Here is a 21,248-nt window from a genome sequence, read left to right on the forward strand (position 1 = left end):
AATTCGAAGCAGTCCCTAAAAAAGTTTCATTTTTTGAAACCATCGAAAAAAAGTTTTTTTTTTCGATTTTTCAAGACAAAAATGTTTCTTAAAGACTAGAATTTATTGGCAAGTAAATTCAAACTAAATTTCAAAAAACTTCCGAAATTTACCTTCCTTTTTTGGATGTTTCAAGATAAAAATGTTTTTTCAAGATAAAAATGCTTTTTCAAGATAAAAATGTATTTGCAAGTAAAAATAAAAAACAAAATTTAAATATCCTGAAACCTAGCATCTGAAATTTACCATACCAAAGTTTTGTCAGAAAAGATAGCCCTTTCATATCTGAAAACGTAGAAGTTACCTAAGAAACGCATGTATCGGCAAATTCGAACACCAAAAAATTTGGGCGCCGAAACTTTTTTAAAACTTACCATCTCAAACCTCGTATCTTAATACATGGCAAAACCTATAACCTTTCTTAATACATTGGAAATCTATTCCCTATCTTAATTCATAGCCAGCGGTCCCAGAAATCTACTTCCTATCTTAAAACATGGAAGACATCCGGCACCCCCTCCCCCCACCTCTCCTCACTCTTCTACTATTAACGCAAATATGCTGAAAAATGAAAGTTTCTCCGACTATTTGCCAAGTACTTAATCCTAACTTTGCAGATGAACATTTCAAAATTAGATCTGGATAAATACTTCTTACAATTTGAAGCTCAATTCGAAATTTTCGTTTTCGTCTTACTGCAAGAATTCAAAAAATTGAATCGTTCCATGCTACAGCTTCAGTTGATGACTTGCTCAAAAAACTTTATTGAGCCTCAATTATATTTTAGATAATTACGCGCCGTTGAAAAAGCCAAAAAACAAAAAATTGATTGCCCCTGGTTGTCGACTCATTTAAAAAATTTATAAGCTAAGCAAAACAGATTTCATAAACTTGGTAAACAAACAATGAAAATTTTAGAGCAAAATCTCGCTTCGAAGCTGCAAGAAGTTAAGCTGAAATTGAAATTTAAAAATACAATAAAAAGTTTTGCTACCATTAATTCAGAGTTTTTTTGGTGTCTTCTGGAAAATTAAAAATGATTAAATCGTCTGAAGGACACTGAAAACATTTCTTGTAGTACAATAGCTTCAGAGAAAATAAGTAGCGGTAAGGTTGGTAGTGACAAATTAGTTAGTGGTAGCGACAAATTAAATTAGTCAGTTCAATGCCTGCTTTTTCTCCAATGGCAGCAACTTAACTACTCAAATTCCCAAGTCAGGATTTGATCAGTTTTATATTGATCCCCGCTTTGCATAAATTATTCTTCAGATAAAAATTCTATTTCATGCGTTATTCATCTGGTAGATACTAACTGGGAGTCACGTGATATATGTACAGATTTAAATAATAGGAGAGAAAATTTAATGGTCACGGAGCAGGGAAGATTTTATTAGTTTTAAGACATTTTCCAGTGAATGTTGAACAGAGGAAGAATCTGATCGACATCTTGAATAATCACCATTTTGGAGTAATTTTCTTTGCCATCTGGTTCAACCAAATGGGAGTCATGCTGCCGACAAATTTCTTTGCTGTTGTGTTTCATAACAGAACACTCATTGGCCTTAATTTGCTTTCCGCCTAGAATTCGTGCCATGATTAGTGTTCCTCGACCACCTGCATATGCAATGGAGACGTCTGGAAACTCTGAAAAATAGATTCCGTATCCATGTGCCGTTCGTTGTATCTTGTCCAACCTGAAGTTTTGTTTCATAATTGGCTCTGGGTCAGTCATCGGAGTTCCGTGAAACACTAAGATTTCTTTGGACATATTTTGACCTCTAACCTCAGCTAATTGAGCTTTCTTTGCATTATACTTTGTTTCTAGTTCTGGGTTGATATACATATCAACATAATCAATCGTTTTTTCGCGTTGATCTCTTCGAGCAAGTCGCAGAAAATGAGCTTCGGCAATTCTAAAGTACTTTTCACGGGAATCGTTCATATCAAATTCGCGACTGGCTTTCAATTCGATCTTTTGAAACTTTCCGGTTCGCCATTCTTCTCTCGTATCCGATGCCAACAATTTTACGTCTTGGTCAAGAGTGAAGCTAACATACCCTTTGATGGCAATGTAAAACGGGTTATATATGAAATATTCACAAATTCCATTGTTGCTTGGAATAAAAGCTGAGTCGAATTGACCTGCTCCCAGACCTTTGACGTCCAATGGGATGTTTTGTCCAGGTTTGTAAGCCCTACATTTTCCAATAAGCACGTCACAGATAAGCACAGTGAAAATGAATCCTTCGTTTTTTGAGTAAACTTCTTGACTCAACGTAGAAAACTCCACACGTCCAAGAGGTGTTTTTGAATATTTTCCCGTTTTCGTTTTATTGAACTTTGAATGAAACCCTGTGTTGACAAAGTTTTCAATCTCAGAAGGTTTTGCAGCAGTGAAAAAGCACATTGTCTGTCTATTTCGAGGATCAATGAGCTTGATTTGGTTTTCAACCAACCGTTTTTGGGCCATAGCATTATGAACTTTTACGACATTTTTAATTTTCACCAATAATCCTGGTTTTACTGTCAGGTATTTGATGGCTTGATCCTTCATGGTAAAATATTCTTCACTGGTTTCTGAGTTTTTTGGGTCAATCGAATATTTATACACTTTAGCCAGCCGTGCTGATTGCATACTGCTTGCGAATTTTTTGAGCTCATCTCGTTTTTGATTAATTTCCTGCTTTTGTCGCTCTTCTCTCAATTTCTGTTCTTGCCTCTCCTTTTCTCTTTTTTCCTCTTCGCACGGTTTGCACTTCACGTGTGCACAATCTTCGTGGCATTTCTGTGAACAAGTGTTTCCGCACTCGCTGTGTTTTTTCACACATGGTAACTGACAAAAGAATCTTTTGTCACTTTTCACGCACGGACCTGTACTGTGAGCCCCACATTTTTCACAATGTCGCTGCATTTTTCCATTGCATTTCACTTTATTTTGGTCTTCAAAACACTTTTTGTGCAAGTTTGCACCGCACTTGTTGCAGTCGAAAGTGACTTGATGTGCACACGGGTAATCATGTGAATGCTTAGGTCTGCATGTTTTCACACAATTGTGATCACATGGCATCTTTTCAGGACAGTTGTTGCGGCATGGTATATCTTCCTCAGCTTGGTTGCACTTGCGAGTAAGTTTGGACCCACATGTATGAACAAACTCAACTGTCGCTTGGCAATCAGAAGAATCGTGTTTATGAACAGAACCGCACTCTTTTTCACAAACGTGCTCACATTTTGTTTGGGAGCTTTTACATTCAGCCCGACACGAAAAACTTTCCTCTTTTTCGTGACATTTTCGCTGATAAGGGTGTCCGCATTTTGAGAAATTGAAGTCCAAAGTCGCACTGCATTTTATGTCACTCAATGCTTGGTGGCATTCTCTCATCAAAAGGTTGCTGCATTTGGGACAAGGCTCTTTTACTTTCTGTTTGCAAATAAGACTTGGGTCCGTTTTGTGTCTATGAGCCGGTTGGCATGTTTTGTAGCAGCTATGACCGCATTTCAGAAGCCTCTTACAAGGACCACTACACGTTATGTCGCTTTCCTCCTGACAGCATTTTCTCAGCAGCGCCTGTCCACAAGAATGTTTGAACTCAACGTTCTCTTTGCACTTCGAAGACTTTGCGTCATGTCCATGTGGCAGACTGCAAGGCTGCTTACACATGTGTCGGCAATCAACTAACGTGAGGTCACATGTTTCCGGACATATTTGATCTTCGGTTTTTTGGTAACACAGCTTTAAGCCCTTATGCCTTCCGCACTTTGGATAAATGAACTCGACTTGTTTTTCGCATTGGATCTCGTGTTCTTGTAGGTAGCACAATCTAGTCAAGGTGTTTCCACATTCAGGGCAAGAGAACTTAACTTCATGCTTACATTTGACGAGTCTGCAACCGTCCCGAATTGGCCTCTGATGAGCGAAAATACCATCGAGGAAAATATAGACATAGTTTTCTAATTTTCTTTTAAAAATTCTGATAACTTAGATTAAAATTTTTGTCAGTATATTTGTAGTTTTGTCAAATTGATTACTTGAACTCTGCTAATTTTTTGAGCTTCCCAGGACAATCTAAGAAAAACTGAAGGGTTGATTGGCACCTGGTATATTGGTGACCCTTTCCAAAATCAATAAATGTGGTAGTTATAAAATTTTCATGCAAAATTCTATGCGTGCGAAATCATTAATCCATGGCTTAGAAACTGTTTAATCTTAATAAATGTGGCCAACCCGCGATGATGATGGTGATCAGGTTCACATCTTTCGGGACAATTGTGTCCGCATGGTTCCATTTTCTTCAAGCATTTGTGTCTACATTCCTTGGCAGATGCTTTCTCAAAGCATAATTTTTTGTCTTTGTGCACATTGCAGAAACTGTACGTAAACTCGACAGATTTTTTGCATTTAATTTGCGATTCCTCCTGGAAACATTTTCGACTCAGTGGATGACCGTTATCTGGGCAGAGAAAATCGATTTGCTTCAGACAATAATTGTGGGAATGAACGGATCCGCAAATAGCCTCGCATAGGTGGGATCCTAAATTAGGATCTTTTTCATGATAGATATGCGTGCAGGGATTTGGACAGCGAAAGGATGTCTCATCTTCGTAGCACATCTTTACACCCATGTGCTTGCCACATTGGTGCATAAAATTAACTCTCTTCTTGCACGTCTCGTGAATTTGATCAGAATGATAAGGCTGACATTTCAGCTCACAGCGATGCTCTCCGCAAGGCATCAAAACGTCACAAATAGTTGAGCAGAAAGGTGCAGTTGGAAAACGGTCACCGACACTAAGCTCAATTTTAATGTTTTCATGGTTGCGACACTTAAGAGTTATTTTGTCGTCAACACATCCGTCATTTCTGAGTTGGTCCAAGAAAGGCTTCCACACTGCCGACGCCTCAGATTTTTCTCGTCCACATAATGTTTGCGCGTTTCCTAAGAAATACACCCCAGATTTGGATCTACTTTGGGCAACACAACGTCGGTTTAGAATTCCCAAAAATCCAGGATTTCTCTGGTTATTGTTCCGGACTAAGGATACTATTATTATTTCATTTTCGTCACCTTGGAACATGTCGATTGTTTGTATGTCGAGCCGATTTTCAGACTCGCGTGATGTGCAAATTTCTGGGTCATTTCTGGCCATTTTGCGCAGCTCAGCGGTTTGACCTTGATATCCAGACAACACTGTTATTGAGTTCAAAGGATACCCGTTGAATTTATGGAGAAACTTAACAAAATCAATCACTGCCTTCGCCTCTGTTTTGTTCGAATGACTTCTTCCGGAAGTTTCTGGCCAGTTATGGTTCCAAAAGAAGCAGTTAGTTTCCATACAGTTCACTGGTTTGATCGTAAGAACGCGCGGGTTATCCTGTAAGTCAGGGTAGATATCGCGAAGATACTTTGAAATGTCAGTTCTCATTCGGTTTTGAGCCGCCAGAGTCGCGAATGGTAAGTTGTTATTGATCAACCGTTCCATCATACTCACATCAAAATTGAACTTTTTCACTAATGTGAAGCACTCTATTTGAGTTCTGAGTTGTTTATGATCTCCGATCAAGATCAAATTTTGCACATGTTCGCCTAAAAGAGCAATCAATTGAGCCTCGTTTATTTCTGCTGCTTCTTCAACTATTATGACTGAGGGTTTAACAGCATTCAAAACATCGTTCCGAAAAGCGGCGCCAGTAATTGTCATCGCAATTACGCGTGCATTCTTAAGCGCTTCCGCTTCACGTGACTTTTCAAGCTTCCTAATTTGTTCACTTAAGTTTTCGTACTCGTTAAACAGACTTTTCAACTTCTCGGATGCTAGTTCGCTCTGTCTTAACAACATTGCTTGTAAGAAATGAAGTCTCTCAGTTTCACTTAAGTCCCAGGGATTTGAAATGTATCTCAAATTGCCCAGGTCTGTTTTCGCAGCAATTATCTTGGAAACAAGACCCAAGCTTTGCAAACATCTTGGGTACTTCCTTGTTTCGTAAGGACTGTCGGCGTTTTCGACGCTCCACGATATACGAGTTAGACGGATTTCTTTCCCTCGATCAACTGAAACCCCAGCGGCTTCGTACCGTTCCTCGATCAGTCTTTGAATCGCAACCGGGTCATCTTGCAGCTCCTCGTCATCGGCTTGATTTGTATGTGACTCATTGAGTCTTTCATACAACTTTGCTTTTTTGATAGCTTCGTACTTCTTTTGGCTTTCAAGGTCTTTGATTTGATTAGTGATATCGTCACAAGGAAGCCAAGCCTCGAACGCCAAATTGAACAGATTCTCTAGATTTTCAATTCCAGGTTGGTAAAATCTGTCCTCCGACAACAACGAAAACAGAATTGCTCCAATGTTTTCGAGCCCATTGTGTTGCTTTATCATTGCCTCCAGCTCTTTCCTAAACCCAGCATCTATGTCCGAAAACTTTTTCAATAGATTTTCGATTTGAACATTGTCGAAGTGTTTGAGAGCAACTTGGTGATCTAACTGCATGCATTTACCACAAAACTGTTGAATAGCTTCTTGTAACTCATGGGTAAGTTCATCACGTTTTTTTCTCAAGCCGTGTTCAATGTTTCCGCTTCGGTTGATAAATTTATTGATTGAGTAGTTCTGCATTTCTGCGTCTTTGGATCGACCCCCCACTCTGATAAAGGATCCATGCTCACGAAAAACGCTCCAGTTTTCCAAAATATGCTTGGAAAACTCATCTAAGGCATGATTTTTATATGTCAAGATCAGAATTGGACCCTGAATTGCTGGTTCGTCTCTGAAATTTTTGAGATTTAGGAGAACATTGGTCAACTGGACGCCCAGGTACGTCTTTCCTGTTCCTGGGGGTCCCTGGACAATTCCAATTCTGTTGCTCAGAAGACTTTTTATCGCTATCGTTTGGCTTGGGTCTAGAACACTCTTTTCGTCGTCATCTTCTGTATCAAAGTCCACATACTCATCAACCTTTATTGGTCTGTTATGTTTGCAATCAAGTGCCACAGATCTGTACGAGGGAACAATTTTTTTATCGCATTCGCATTTGAACAGCAATCCTCGAGTGAACTTCATGTCCAAATGTGGCGCTTCGGATATGGGTTTCACTCCATTCACCAATTCTTCTGTGAATGGCAAGTTGCTCGCATTTAGACTCTGAATCGATTTCAGAACTGGTTTGTACGAGTGATAGTAAGTGGGCGACTCTGCAATGACACATGATCCAGAACTGCGGATTAGGAGTTCCAGGGCGTCAATGAAGGACTTTTCATTGACTTCACTCGCGTATTCAAGGAAAACAGTGACATAGCCATTATTCAGAGTGTCATTTCGATGGTACACTGTCGCCCAAATGATGTCATTGAAGAGACCCGTACTTGATATTGCTACAAGGTTGCCAAACATGAAGGCTCTGTGAAATACAAATCATTCCTGTCAACTTTTTGCTTCACTATGTTAGAGACTAGTTTCGCAGAATAAGTCAAACCTTCCTTTTCACATTCTTTCAAAGAATCAATTTTAAAACGTTACCAGTGGTTTTAACAAGTTTTTACTTGCTGAAAAATTTTTATTAAAAAATTTAGATAGTTTTTCCATGAGCCAAATTGCATTATACTTGGTTGCAAATGCCCATAACTTTACAAAAACTAATTAAAAGTGCTATTTTTTAGGAGTTGACGCTCTTTTTATCGAGTACTTAAATATGATTTTCAGAAGCCGTCAAAAACATAATTTTGGCGGACTAATACGGCGTACAGAAAAAATCACCACGAGCATTAGCAATGAGCACAACGAAAGAAACAAGTAGCAATCTGATCTAGAAGATTTCATTTTCATCTAAGAATATGTTCAGGTCTTACTCTTGTGTGTCATTTTGGACAAATATCTTGACTTTCAGCTTTGAACGTATGATGAGGGCGTATAGCTTTCAAGAATTTAATCATTTATTACACTTATAATAATTTGATCTAGTTGTTCGCTGATGTTTCAGATATAATTGACAGAAAATCATATCACCAACAGCAAGACTAGTTGGTTGGTGTAGGATCGGTGATCCTAACACTTTTCGACAAACTCATATTTCGTCTGGGAGTTTACCTTGAGAAATGCATGCAGTGTAGTGAAGGTTAATGAATACTACGTAACTCGGTATTGATAAATCAATTCGATAAGTAGAAAAGTAAACAAATAGTCATACCCAAAATAAGTTTGAATCTTCAAAGATATAGTCCCTCTTATGGCAGAAAACTCAGGTGAAGTAAAATCGGCGGACCCCCCCCCCCAAATGGGAACTACAGTGGCTAGGTTTATGAAACTCATAGGACGAATACTAGAGATGATTTGACCCGGGCATGCAAAAATCCATAACCCTCGGACCCCCGGGCCCAAGTGATAACGGTTCCCGGAAGTGCAAATGGCCCTACCAGAACTCGGTAACTAGCGGTTGGAATGGAACCAAAAGTATGTAAACATATAGTATGTTATAGACCTAGTTGAGGGAAGCTTAAGTTTAGAAACTCAGACCCCCTGGACCCCTACTTCCGGTGCTGTGCCCTATGCAAATAGACCTCACCCCGACTTCCGGGAGTCGGTTCTCGGACCCCACTGAACGCAAGAAGCTAAAACTTTGGGATAGCATAGGTAGCCACGAAGTACATCTTGTGTTATAGTTTGAACCAAATCCAGCTGCTGAACCGGAAGTTATTAGCACTTTGGGAAACCACCCCTTAAACCGGAAGTAGGCAGTTTACGCAAAATAATGAGCGAGGGCATATCTATTTTATCGCGGCATCAGATACTACTTTTCATCCCCGAAAAAAGACCCCTTATAAGTAAAACCCCTCCGGCGACTCCTTCCGGTGCTAATAGCCTTTCCCCGGGAAAAGTGATAATGGACCTTAGAAATGGGATAACTTGGGAAGTATTAACGGGGATATGGATGAAACTTGGTAGGTAGGACCCCTATTGGATTCTATACCTGAATGTGGAAGATTGACCCCGGGGTGACCTCAAATGGACCTTTAGGCGTTTAGGACCAAATTTGTATGGAAAACCTCGGGATTAACACCGGAAAGAGGCGTATTCATTCGACCCCAACCCTTGGGAATGAGAATCGGTCACCTTACTAATATTTGGGAGGGAACTTACCTATTGGGGAATAATTGAGAAGCCGAAAAAGATATACTTTTACATTGTATGATTGAATTAGTGGAATCAATTGAAGTGAACTTGGCAAACATCGGGTTCAATCTAGCTTGGCGAATGCGCTATTAATAGAGTAGCAATAAGGGTAAAAGAAAAGTAGTCCCAGAGGGAATTGACAGTAACGGAGGTATAGCATGGGAAGTAGGACTCCTTAATAACATGAATGAACGGGATATTTACTTAGCTCCCCGGAGGTTGCTTTTTGGCACAATTCGACCCCTAATAAGCGAATTACGTTCCCCTGATAGCTAGAGGTCGGGATTAGAATATAGTATAGATCGGAATTTTAGATAATTAGGATGAATTAGCGACCCATAAAAAGGGTCTTCCCTTACCCCTGGGAGGTTGGAACGTTAATGGGATAATTAAATAAAAACCTTGGGAAGATTGGTTAAATAAACATAATTCGGTTTGGAGGTGAAATTGGACTTGATATTTGCACAAATTAGTTAGAGACGCCTTTAATGAACTTGGAATTTAAGACTAGTGACGTCAGGGGAAGAATTCAGCCAAGACCTTGCGAAATGGGTACCAAAGTAAATGTCAGGACTTGTAGGAACGACATAACTGTAACTATAACTAAAACTCAGATAGACAAATATTATAGAGAATAACAAGCAGCCTACCCTTAGGCAGAACACTGTGAATTACTAGAAAGAGTAGTCGGTTCTCGTTAGCTAGAGAAGAACAATTGTGCTGTGAGAGCGAACAGTTGGTTCCCAGTTAGTTAGAGAATCAGGAATTGTGAGGTCGGACTGAGTGATTAAGTAGAATTACTCTGGGTAATTCAATAATTAGGATTGTCTAGAAAAGAGAGAAGTGTTGGCTAAGTTATTTGGAACTCGAATTGCAATAAGGCAATTGTATCGATTGATCGCGGACCCTTTGATTAGATTACTAGATTATACTTTGGCCGCCTAGACCCTTCTGTATTTGGAGCAATATTTATCTGAATTTAATTATTACTGAAAATTCGTGTGATCGGCGAGAGTGAACGAGACAGCCGCAAGAGAAGCATAGAAAGGGGCAAGTAACAGAAGACAGTACGGAGTAGTTGCCACCAACTTAACCCTTTCGGGATTGTGGATAGTAGTGAATCTCGGCCGCCCCGCTGAATTCACTACCAAAGGGACCACTTTGCGGTGCCGTTAAGCTAAAGAGTGAGAACGGACCTAGAGAAGCAATCCCTGAAATCTGCAGTTGGGTTAGAAAATAAAAATAAAGTGCTGATTGGTAGGAATCCTTCACGAGTCTAACATGCATCTGAAGACAGTATAGTGTCATTTGAAGTGAGAATTTTTTCAGACTATCCCAATTTAAAACAAGTAAATAGTCATTGCACCGGCTAGTACTATAATGTAACAGTTTTGCATTTAAGTGCATATCTAATTAAAAGTTCTAAATGATGTAATTTCGCTCGCATCAGGGAAGAAGCCCATTTTTTCAAAGCGCTGAACGTCTATGAATTAATTTTGTTGGTTTTAAACGAAAAACAGGAAAAAAACTTACATTATTAACATTATCAAAAAAGACTGCTATTAAACAAGACTGATTATAAACAAGACTGCTCGTATATCAGGGCAAAGCCCGGAATGTTCCGCCTGCCTTTTACTTGGTCTCGAAAAGTTTTTGATAAAAGAAAACATTGGAAAACTATAAATTTGATTCAGGGAGTCGATATCTTCAATGGAGTATAATTTTTTTGTTATAAACTAATATTTCGATTGCTGAAAATTGACTGAATGAAAAAACCACACTGAGCATAAATATTCCGCTTTCTTCGAAAGTCGGAACAAAAATAAAACTCAATTCTATTTTGAATGATTTCTGAGCCGAAAGAATTAGCCGCTCAAGCATTATTATAACGAATTATGTTAAGAGTTACTTATCCCGACTCGACCAAATTTCAATTTGCAAGTTAATTTTTCAAACTATCGCACTTTTTTTAAATTTAGAGCTCAAGGCACTAATATCTATCAGCTGACATTCAAAACTCTGCACTTTCTCAAGCTAGTTAAATAGTCGAAATTGATTTGAAGAGCACAACTATTCTGAAATCAGATCAATGAGATTGCTCATAGCTAGTCCGGGAGATAATGAACTAAATGATTTTTTTTGGTTAAAAATTATTCACTCTCAAGTTCAATGGGGTATAAAATAATTAATTCAAAAAAATTTATCACCAGCAACTGTTTTTGGTAAAATTTTTGGGGTTTGAAAATTGCTATTTTGGTCAAGTTCTTGAAAAAGTTTATGCGGACATTTAAGGAGATGGCTACACAGTAATGATGATCCGTTGAACGATCCATTATTTTTTTAAAAATAAAACGCTGGATCTTTTGTAAAGTATATAAGTTTAAAGTAAAATTTATGCCTAGAAACAAAAATCCTGACTAAGCATCAAAACTCGATTACAGCTATTGAGATCTGGTTTTTTGAAACATTCACAGCGCCCTCAAAAACATTTTCCTTAAAATGAGTTTGAATGTTGGAAAAATCAGTTACATGCATGGTCATATCACTACTGGACAGTAAGATAGGAGCTTCGTTCTTTCGGTTAGAGAAAAGATTGAACATCTCAAAAACGTACCTGCTGTCAAGTAGATTGTTCGAAAACATTTGGCGCCTTAGTAGCTTTGCAGTCACCACAAACACGTTTGTCATCGAGTTTTGTATGAAACTGAGCGCGAAGAAAACTCCTTCTGTGGCTACATTCATGTCCCTGAGATCTAAATCACCCTTGAGGTAATTCTTGATTCCCACAAGTAAATTGAAGAAGCAGTCATATCGCAACAAGTTAAAGTATGTCTCCACATAAGACTCGACTGAATCATAGGCACCCTTGACGACCACAGGGGTAATGTTGAGAAACGATCGCTCATCCACCATAATCTGGTTCAACTCTTCTGTCGAAGGGACTAATTTCACCTCTTTGTAAGTCATGTCTTCAACTCGAACAGCGAACGGTTTGGTAATGACCTCAATGAAATCGAGGTAGAACTGAGTCGTAAATGCTTCAGGGTTGGCAGCTAGAAGCTTATGTATCTTCCTGCCACAATTGGGGAAAATCAGGACAATTTCGATCAGAAATTGCGATATGTTGGCCAGGTCTAAAACTTCGATATAACCATGCTCGTCGCTCGAAGAAGAACACCCTAATTTCTGATTAGGTGATTGATTTTCTGTCTTTGCAGACATTAGGAAATTATGAAACGGCTTGTTCTTGTCGAAGAAGCCTTCATTCATTAGAACTTCGATAAGCTCTTTATTGTAGTTGCTTCCAAAATTTTTCAGACAAAACTCCATTAGGCCCAACGAAGCTTCGAGAACAGTTTGCTTTGCTTTCTGATTCAACTTTGCCGATTTAGCTGAAAACAACTTCAGTGCTGCCTTTACAGGCAAATTGCTCGCAAACTGTTCGATCAGAGTTTTTTCATTTTCATCCGACTGTTTCAAAAATTCAGTGATGCTTTTTGCCAGACGAAAGACGCTATCAGAATTTCGATGTCTTTCAAAGACTAATTCGAGCAGTGAAGCATGTTCAATTTGCATTTTAACAGCTTTAGCTGGGTCAATTGATACTTGAAGCGTATCTCCTGGAATTAAGTCTAGATTCAAATGCAGTAATTTTGAGAAATGGAGAAAAAAATTTTCGGGTCGGAAAACTGAGGGCATCTGAATTTTAGGTTTAACAAAGCAAATTTCTTTTGACGAGATCCAAGATACAATAGTTGCTTCGCAAATAATATGAGAAACTTTTGCATTTTGACTCCCATCTTTTAGATTCGAGCTTTCTGACAAACTTGCATCCCTTGTAAAACAACCGCTGATGTTGAAAATTTCATCTTCAGTTCTGAAATGTTTCAAGTTCACGTTTTGAACTTCATACCGTTGATTGTCATGGCTGTGTTCGGGTGAAAAAATTTTGACCGCAAAGACTACGTGTGCTTTTTCATTCAATAGCAATGAGCTGGTCGAGCTTCGAAACGCATTCAGCTTGAAATATAATTTTCCTTCTGTGCTCAGAGATTTAACTTCGCTCGGCGCGTTTTGGTCAATGAGTATGAATCCATACGTTTCGTAGAGCTTAAAAACTACGCCGTTTAGTCCTGGAAAGTACGTTTGAGGTGGTTTGGGGGTGTTTTCTGTATTATGATCACGCGAGGTGGATCCGGCTACATTCTGGTTACCATTAGTTTCACGACTGGACGATCCCATTTCCCCATGATTCCCTTGGTTATTTGGTTTGCCTCGATTGCTGGCATTTAGTTGCTGGTAGGAGCTTCCTTGTGGCTGTGCTAAAGGATTCCCGCAATTATTGGCTGCTCTAGACTTTTTCTTTGACTTGCCTCTTCCAGAGTTTGGTTGAAGAACATCAAACCTCCCGCCACGTTGATTTTGATTAATGGAGTTAAAAGGCTGTGGAATAAAACCTCGACGATTAACATTTGACCTGCTTTGTGATCTTGTATAGCCACCGTAGTTGGTGCTATTTCTTTGTGGATTTCTTCTACCTCTCGCGATATGCCGTGATTGACCAAAGTCATCGAAAAAATCACCTCCTACTGCACCAGTAGAGCTCTGAGCTTGGGATGGGGGTCGATAGGGGACATCATCTGCCGCACTGACTGCAGACCGGGCGCTACTATTGTCCCGTCCGCGATACGGCATCAGTTGGAACTATTTTCACCCTAAATGTTGCCAAAGTTAAACTCTAATTTGATGACAGTTGTTGCTCACGGAAAAACTGAAACACGTGAAGTTGGTGTTAGTGGCTAAAATGCGCCGAAAATCTAATTTCTGAAGAACTATTGGAAAAATGTTCCTAGCAGAGACATCGAGTTAGAAAAACTAGAAGTCCGTTTTTGAAATTTACCCAGAGTTAATTAGAAACTCGATTAGCTTAATTTGGGTTAACATTTTTGAGGAAAATTTGAAAAACTACAAATTTTTGTGGTAATCTTCTTGTTACTATTATTTTTGTTCATCAAAAAAGCGAAGCTCAGTTGGTATTTCACAGCCTTTTTCCGGGATTTTAAAGGTCTTATTGTTTCATCGAATGCTTAATACACGCGCACACGTGCCTGTATCATATATTTTACCTTACTGTAATAAGTAGTTAAATTGTTGAATATAATTTGATTGCTCGCGTCGAATGGTTAAGCATATATCGAAGCATACAAGGTCGAGGGCTCGAACACCGCTGTTTGCTAATGAATATATATTTATAAACGATACAATTAATTTCTAAGATAGGGGAGATTTTTGTGGTATGGTCAACCCGTGTTCAAACGTTCAAACGGTTTTTTAAGATAACTTCTCTTCTGTGTTCTTATTAATTATTTTTTACTTAATATATGTTAATTTCATATATATTTTATTTTATAGATTATTGCGTACTACTTAGTTTTTTTGTCCAAAATTTCTGTCAGCAAGAAAGGAAAGGTTGAAATAGCGCAGATAGCGCAATTCATTTTAAGCCAAACTGCAGATTTTTAGTTAAATTCATAAATTACTTGGTGGCAATTGCAAATAGAGACCATTTCAGATTACATGGGGACTATAAGTTGAAAAAACTAGAATATGGTGACAGTTAAAAATATTACATGGGGAATATTATGTTAGATAATACATTGTGACAATTACGATCCATACCTGATGGTCATCCATGGATGACAACACCCCCATCACAGTGTACTATGTGCATACTACTGACCAATTTACAAGTTTGATGTTTAAGTCCAAACTTAAAGAGCATATTGGTCAGAGAAAAAGGTTTGTCAGCATAAACGGAAGTTTCGCATTTAGATGTAACTTTGTTGAATTAAGTTTTTGATGGTGTTGTTTTGCAAGTAGTGAGCCGATCTGGTATCAACTAATTTACAAACATCTCATTTGTTTGTGTTCAACAGTTGACTGCTTACCAAAATACTTAGACCAAAAAAAGAATCACTGATCAGGATGCCTTTATGTTTCTATAAAAAGGGTTCGAAATTCTCTTCTTAAAAAAGTCGTAATTTTTTTTCATTTAGGAGTGAGTATGGATGCCAGTAACTTCGAAGTCGACTATCCCGATAACCTTTTAAGTAATAATTCAAGGCTGATTCAACATAAATTTCAATATTACCGCTTTTTATTTACCTTTTGTAATAGTGGTGCTCTACATTTCTCTCAGTTTAAATGACCACGATTATCGTTAAAGCAAAGTCATGTTTTGATAACATTGCTTTCATTGAGATAAAATTATGATGTTTAAGTCAGACTGTAGTTCATGCTGGTGACATTTCAAGGATCCTATGTTAAAAAAACAGTAAAGCGTCGCTTTTACTCATTTTCGGCAATACGCTCATCATATACAAAATTAGCAATAACAACAGGTAACAAATTCATATCTATTTTTTTCGACCTTTCATTCAGACCACACAATTTTTTGTAGATCAGTTTCAATCTATCGTTTTCTGAATTGCTTTTACTGCTATTTTTGATAGCTCTTTTGTTTGATCGATTAGGCTTTTTGTTATATTCAGTAATTGCTGATCTGTATCAATTTTACGCACGAAAAATTGAGAAACCTTTGATTTTGATCAAATAATAACCTTTCTTTTTGAAATCAAATTATAATAAATTATAATACATTTTAATCTATTATAATCGATTACTTATCCGTATATTTTTCGATACAATTGTAACCAATTATAGTCGATTAAAATCTCTCTTTTTGAAATCAGAATACAATCAATTATGATACACTTTAATCGATTATTTATCCGCCTATTTTTCGATACAATCATGATCAATTTTAATGGATTATAATCCATTATTTTCATTCCAATTTCTAATTCATGAGTTTTGCACAAAAACCATTATAATCGATTATGATTGATTATAATCCCTTTTGTTTGCCCAATTTGTCTTCGAAGTTGTATCTAAATTGCTTATATTTTATGCTTTTTGTATACTGTAGAATTGGTGATTCTACTGTCTTACATGCTATAGTAACCTGAGCTTAAGATTGATTCGTCATTAAGTTAAGTAGTACAGCAAACAAAGGGTAAAGTTCGAAATAGTTCAATCTTCGAAGATATCGTCCCTCCTATTCCAGAAAACAAAATTTGACAAAATTGGCGAACCCCCCCCCCCAAAATCGGAACTAAGGAAGCTAATGTTATGAAATTCAGAGGAGGGACCCGGGCATAAAAAATTGGGACCCCTCAGACCCTTGGGGGGCAAGTGATAACGGTCCCCGGAAGTGTAAATGGCCCTATCAGAACTCGGTAACTAGCGGTTGGAATAGACTCAAATTCTAGTATATTGTAGGCCTAAATGAGATAAGTTTAAGTTTGGAACCCCAGACCCCGTAAGTAAAAAAACCCACCCCTAACTTCCGGAAGTCGTTTCTCGGCCTCCAATGAATGCAGGGAGCTGAAACTTGGAAGGATGATAGGTAGTGGCAAGATACATCTTGTATTATAAGTTGAACCAAATTCGGCGGTTGGGCCGAAGCTATTAGCACTTGGAAAAACAACCCCTTAGAACGGAAAAAGGCAATTTACACGAAATAATGAGCGAGGGCATAACAATTTTATGGCGGCATCAGATACAACAATTCATCCCCGAAAAAGACCCCTAGTGATTAAAACCCCTCCGGCCACTCCTTCCGGTGTTAATAGCCTTTTCCCGGAAAAAGTGATAATGGACCTTAGAAATGGGATAACTTGTGAAGTATCAATGGGATATAAATGAAACTTGGTAGTTAGGACCCCCATGGTATTCTGAACCCAATTATGGAATTTTGACCCCGGTTGACCCCTGGGTGACCTGAAGTTGACCTTTGGGCGTTTTGACCCCAAAATTGCATGGAAAACCCCAAGATTAACACCGGAAAGTGGCGTATTCCCCAGCCTAACCCCTGAAAATGAGAATGGGTCACCTTGCTAAAAGTTGGGAGGAAAACTTATATATTGGGAACAAGAGCAGAAGCTGATAGAGATTTAGTTTTATATTGCAACATTGGGTTAGTACAGTTAATTCAAAGTGGACTTGGTAAATAATGGGTTCAATTTAGCTTGGCGAATGATCTATTAGTAGCAATTCAACTAAACTAAAGAAAAGTAGTCCCAGAAGATATTGATAGTAATAGAACCGTAGCATGAAAATTAAGTCTCCTAAATTGTATGAACGGACGGGGAATTTACTTGCCTTCTCGGAGGTGACTTTCTGGTTTGATTTGACCCCTATTAGACGAACTACGTTCCTTTGATAGCTAGAAAGTCGGGATTGGAATAGAGTACAGATAGAAATTTTAGATGCTTGGAATGAATAAGCTACCCATGAAAAGGGTCTCCCCCTGCCCTTAGGAGATCGGAACGTTAACGTGATATTTAAAATAAAGACCTTGGGATTAAGACTGGGTAAACATAGCATGGTTTAGAGGTTGAGTTGAACTCGAGAGCTGAAGTTCACATAGTTCAGGAATTGATTGATTAGAATCGTATGACATTTGTTTGCTTGGTCAAATTGTCACAGCTACCGCATACCGGGTATCTAATAAGCGTGAAAAGATTGATAAAAGAAACAGAAGTTGGCACGTGGCAGAGTTGACAGTGGGAGGGATATAGTCTTAAACATGCGCCGACGGATGATTTAAGCGGATGTCAGTACTGGTAGCGAATGGCGTGACTTCACTAAAACTAAGTGTAAAGAAAGATAAGGAATTGGAGGGCACCGGAGAGCTTTTAAGAAACAGAACAGTTGTTAGCTACTATTAAGAGTAGTTCGTTCTCGTCAGAGAAGAGAACAGTTGTTAGCAACTATTAAGAGTAGTGGGTTCTCAGTCAGAGAAGAGAACAGTTGTTAGCTACTATCAAGAGTAGTTGGTTCTGAGTCAGAGAAGAGAGCAATTGATACTGAGAGAGAGTACAGTTGGTTCTCCGTTAGTTAGAGAGAACAATTATTGCTAGTTAGTCACGTGATTGGTTCTCGGAGTAAGAGACCAGTAGATAATTAGTTATCATCAGAGAATCTCAAGAGAGAGAGAATAGTTAGTGTTAGTGGAGTTAGTTGGAAGTTACTTGCAATTAGGCAATTTGGCCGATAAATCGCGGACCCTTTCCTTTTGACTTGATTGTTAGATTCTATCCTGGCCACTCAGAGCCTTCTGTAATTGGACATATAACCATTTAAATTAATTTATCATTGGAAATTCTTGCGATTGTATCGAGTAGACGAGACAAGACAGCCGAAAAGCAATACACAGAGGGGCAAGCAACATAATACAATACAGAATAGTTGCCACCAAAATAACCCTTTCGGGATTGTAGATAGTAGTGAATCTCGGTCACCCCACTGAATTCACTGCCCAAGGGACGACTTTGGGGTGTCGTTAGGAAAGAGAGAACGAACCTAGAGAAGAATTCCCCGAAATCTACATATACGTTGGTTTCTGTGATAAATAGGAAAACTTTCTTAAAAAAATTTTCAAATCAATTCGGTTTATAAGTTTTGTTTTCATCTGTTCCCCATAAGAGTTGTTCATTGATGCACATTTTAAGTATTTTAAAGCACCAAAACAGCAATTTGATTTGTCTATATGATTGATTGGTAAGGTTTGTTTTCACCTACCTCGGAAACTTTCAAATAATATGAAAGGAACTTTATGAAACTTTTGTTTCGTGATAAAATTTTTTGTTCAGATGAATCAAAGTGTGGCAAGAGATCTCTTTTAGAGATTTTGTTATTGACACAAAACTAATAACACATAAGACATAATTCGAATATTGTTTTAGTTCGACAAAATTTTGGCAAAATAGGAGACTATAATCGATTATAATTGATTTTAAGGCTTTTTTGTATGAACTGCAATCAATTACAATCGATTTTAATCTCTTGGAAAATATCAATTATAAATCCTTTGGTGGCGTGTCACGGAGCCGAATACCCGGATAGCCGAAAAATTTTGAGGTACCCCCTATCTCTACCCCCCAACCATACACTTAGTCCCATCTTTCTTCCTTTCCACTCCCTTCCCCTCCTCCCAATTACCCCCTCCCCTTACCCACGTTTACCCCACTCCCCCCGGCAAAAAAATAATAAACGCGTTAAAAAACTGGAAAAATGTTTTAAAAAAAACAGGCCAAAACGCCGTTTTTGGGTTTTTTTTTGGAAAAATTTTGTCCAAAAAATTGCGTTTTTCAGCGCGCGCTCCCCTTAGCATATACTAAAAAATTTTAGGGTTTGTCGGCCGAAAATGGATAAAACATACCAAAGAGGGACCCTTTGGTTTGTGAGGGGGGTCGAATCCCTGTTGTAGTCAGACTTTTGTTGTTAATTAATTCAATGTGAGTAAAAAATTTAGCCAATCCAATCTCAAGGCTGCAAAATTTTGAGGCATTTTCTGTCAAATCAAAATGCGTCTCAAGAGTTTTTTGGTTTAATTTAATTAAAATGGGAGGTATTTAGTTTTTTCGGCTATCCGGGAATGCGGCTCCGTGGGAACGCACCAATCCTTTAAACACCTAATTTTGGTAATTATAATCAATTATAATTGTCAAAACAATCATCATAATAATCCGTTATAATCGATTACTTACGCCTAAAATTGAATGCGGGTTTCTTTTCCTGCATATATTTCATGCTTGTCCTCGTTATAAAAAAAATGTTGTTAGCGCGTTTGGCGGTTAACTTTTTCCTCTGTTTCCTGATGGATGACAAACATAAAATCGTCTGGGTTAGGGCTGAGTGCGTAATACATATTAGTGCGGAAGTTGTTTTTGCCTACCGATGAGCCCAGCTGAGATAGTTTGCACGTAGTATACTACGCCAACTATCTCAGTTTGGCTCATCGGTAAGCAAAAATAATTTAAGTCTTGTGTCGATTTCTACAGTTAAGCTAATTTAAAACCTACGTTTATGTGAAGCAGGTTCTGCAGGCCAGACAAAGTAAATTTAATCATAAAAGCCAACAAACTGTTTTGTGGAACTAACAACTGAAACCAAAACTAATCAAACAGCGAAATGGTATTCAATTGTCTTGTCTCGTAACAAGAAAATTAACTTGGAGTTAAATTGGAGTTGAATAAGAAAATCTGGTAATATGAAAATTAAATTGAAATTGCAACTATAAATGCAACTCAAACTAAAACTGCGACAGGAAACCGCTTATTTAATATTTAGTTGGATTTGCAATATTTGAATATTTGTGCGCTATAGTTAGTCAGGCAACAAAGGATGCAGCTTTTTGACCCTTCGGTTTGCCGAACAAACTTTTCACCAGAAAGTTTTGTTTCAACTATGCAGTTCCAACGTTTCCTTAAATACAAACACACTTTGTTGCAAAAACATTCAGCTCCGGAGCTGGAGGAAAATGTATCAAAACAAATTTTCAGTTAATGTAATCTTTACGCACTTTTTGGAAGCTTTTTTAGTGTTTTTTTTTTAAGTTTAGTATGTATAATAGCATCAAAAAAGTGTGCTTTGCTTGAGAGTTTAGTTAGAAAGAACGAACAAGCTGTAGAATAATGTGCAGCTAGCTCAACGTTTGACGCTTTTCTTATTTCTGAGAAATGGTCTGACGAAAAATAACACCAACCAAACTGCAGCAGTACACAAATTATATTCAACACCAGTATTCACAACGCGCTCTTTGCAGCAAATGGTAATAAAATGGTTATCAATAGATAACAAATGAGCAGACAGCTTGGAAAGCCGAATTTTTGGTTTCAGATTGTCCTCTTCAACTTTTGCCATGAACATTATTTAAATTCGGAAAAACTAACTCGAAAAAACAACTTGTTTGAAATAGTATATAATAGTCTAATAAGTCTATGCAGTCATCTCATTAGCCACCCGAATTTGTTTTTTATAGGTTATCTTACACTAAATCAATATTTTTTCTGCTCTTAAGCCGGTCTGCACTTCGAGTATTCTCCACTCAGACTGCCGTAAAATCAAATTACACAGCGATAGCAGTTGCAAATGAACAAACGTTTTTTCAGCAAATGTTTGAACTCAACACAAAAAAGTGC

The 21,248-nt window shown here is 38.0% G+C and overlaps 1 protein-coding gene across 1 annotated transcript; it reads right to left on the bottom strand.

Moving 5' to 3' along the window:
* Positions 1 to 1,368: 1,368 nt before the first annotated feature.
* On the bottom strand, positions 1,369 to 20,800 carry LOC134848772 (uncharacterized). The gene is made up of 4 exons (XM_063866286.1): positions 20,130 to 20,800; positions 11,816 to 13,916; positions 4,265 to 7,432; positions 1,369 to 3,923 (listed from the first exon to the last, which is right to left on the bottom strand). The coding sequence occupies exons 2-4, from the start codon at positions 13,894 to 13,896 to the stop codon at positions 1,436 to 1,438; spliced, it is 7,737 nt and encodes a 2,578-aa protein (XP_063722356.1). The 5' UTR covers positions 13,897 to 13,916; positions 20,130 to 20,800; the 3' UTR covers positions 1,369 to 1,435.
* Between the last annotated feature and the right edge of the window lie 448 nt (positions 20,801 to 21,248).

This window comes from Symsagittifera roscoffensis, chromosome 1 (genome assembly GCF_963678635.1).
Source record: "Symsagittifera roscoffensis chromosome 1, txSymRosc1.1, whole genome shotgun sequence".
NCBI lineage: Eukaryota > Metazoa > Xenacoelomorpha > Acoela > Convolutidae > Symsagittifera > Symsagittifera roscoffensis.

Excerpts from the sequence above, each read along its gene's own strand:
- LOC134848772 (XM_063866286.1), bottom strand. The coding sequence starts at position 13,896 with ATGCCGTATCGCGGACGGGACAATAGTAGCGCCCGGTCTGCAGTCAGT. Across the intron at positions 7,433-11,815 it reads AACAATCTACTTGACAGCAG|AGCCTTCATGTTTGGCAACC; the intron begins GTACGTTTTTGA and ends TGTATTTCACAG. Across the intron at positions 3,924-4,264 it reads GATCACCATCATCATCGCGG|ACTCGTCAAATGTAAGCATG; the intron begins GTTGGCCACATT and ends GGACGGTTGCAG.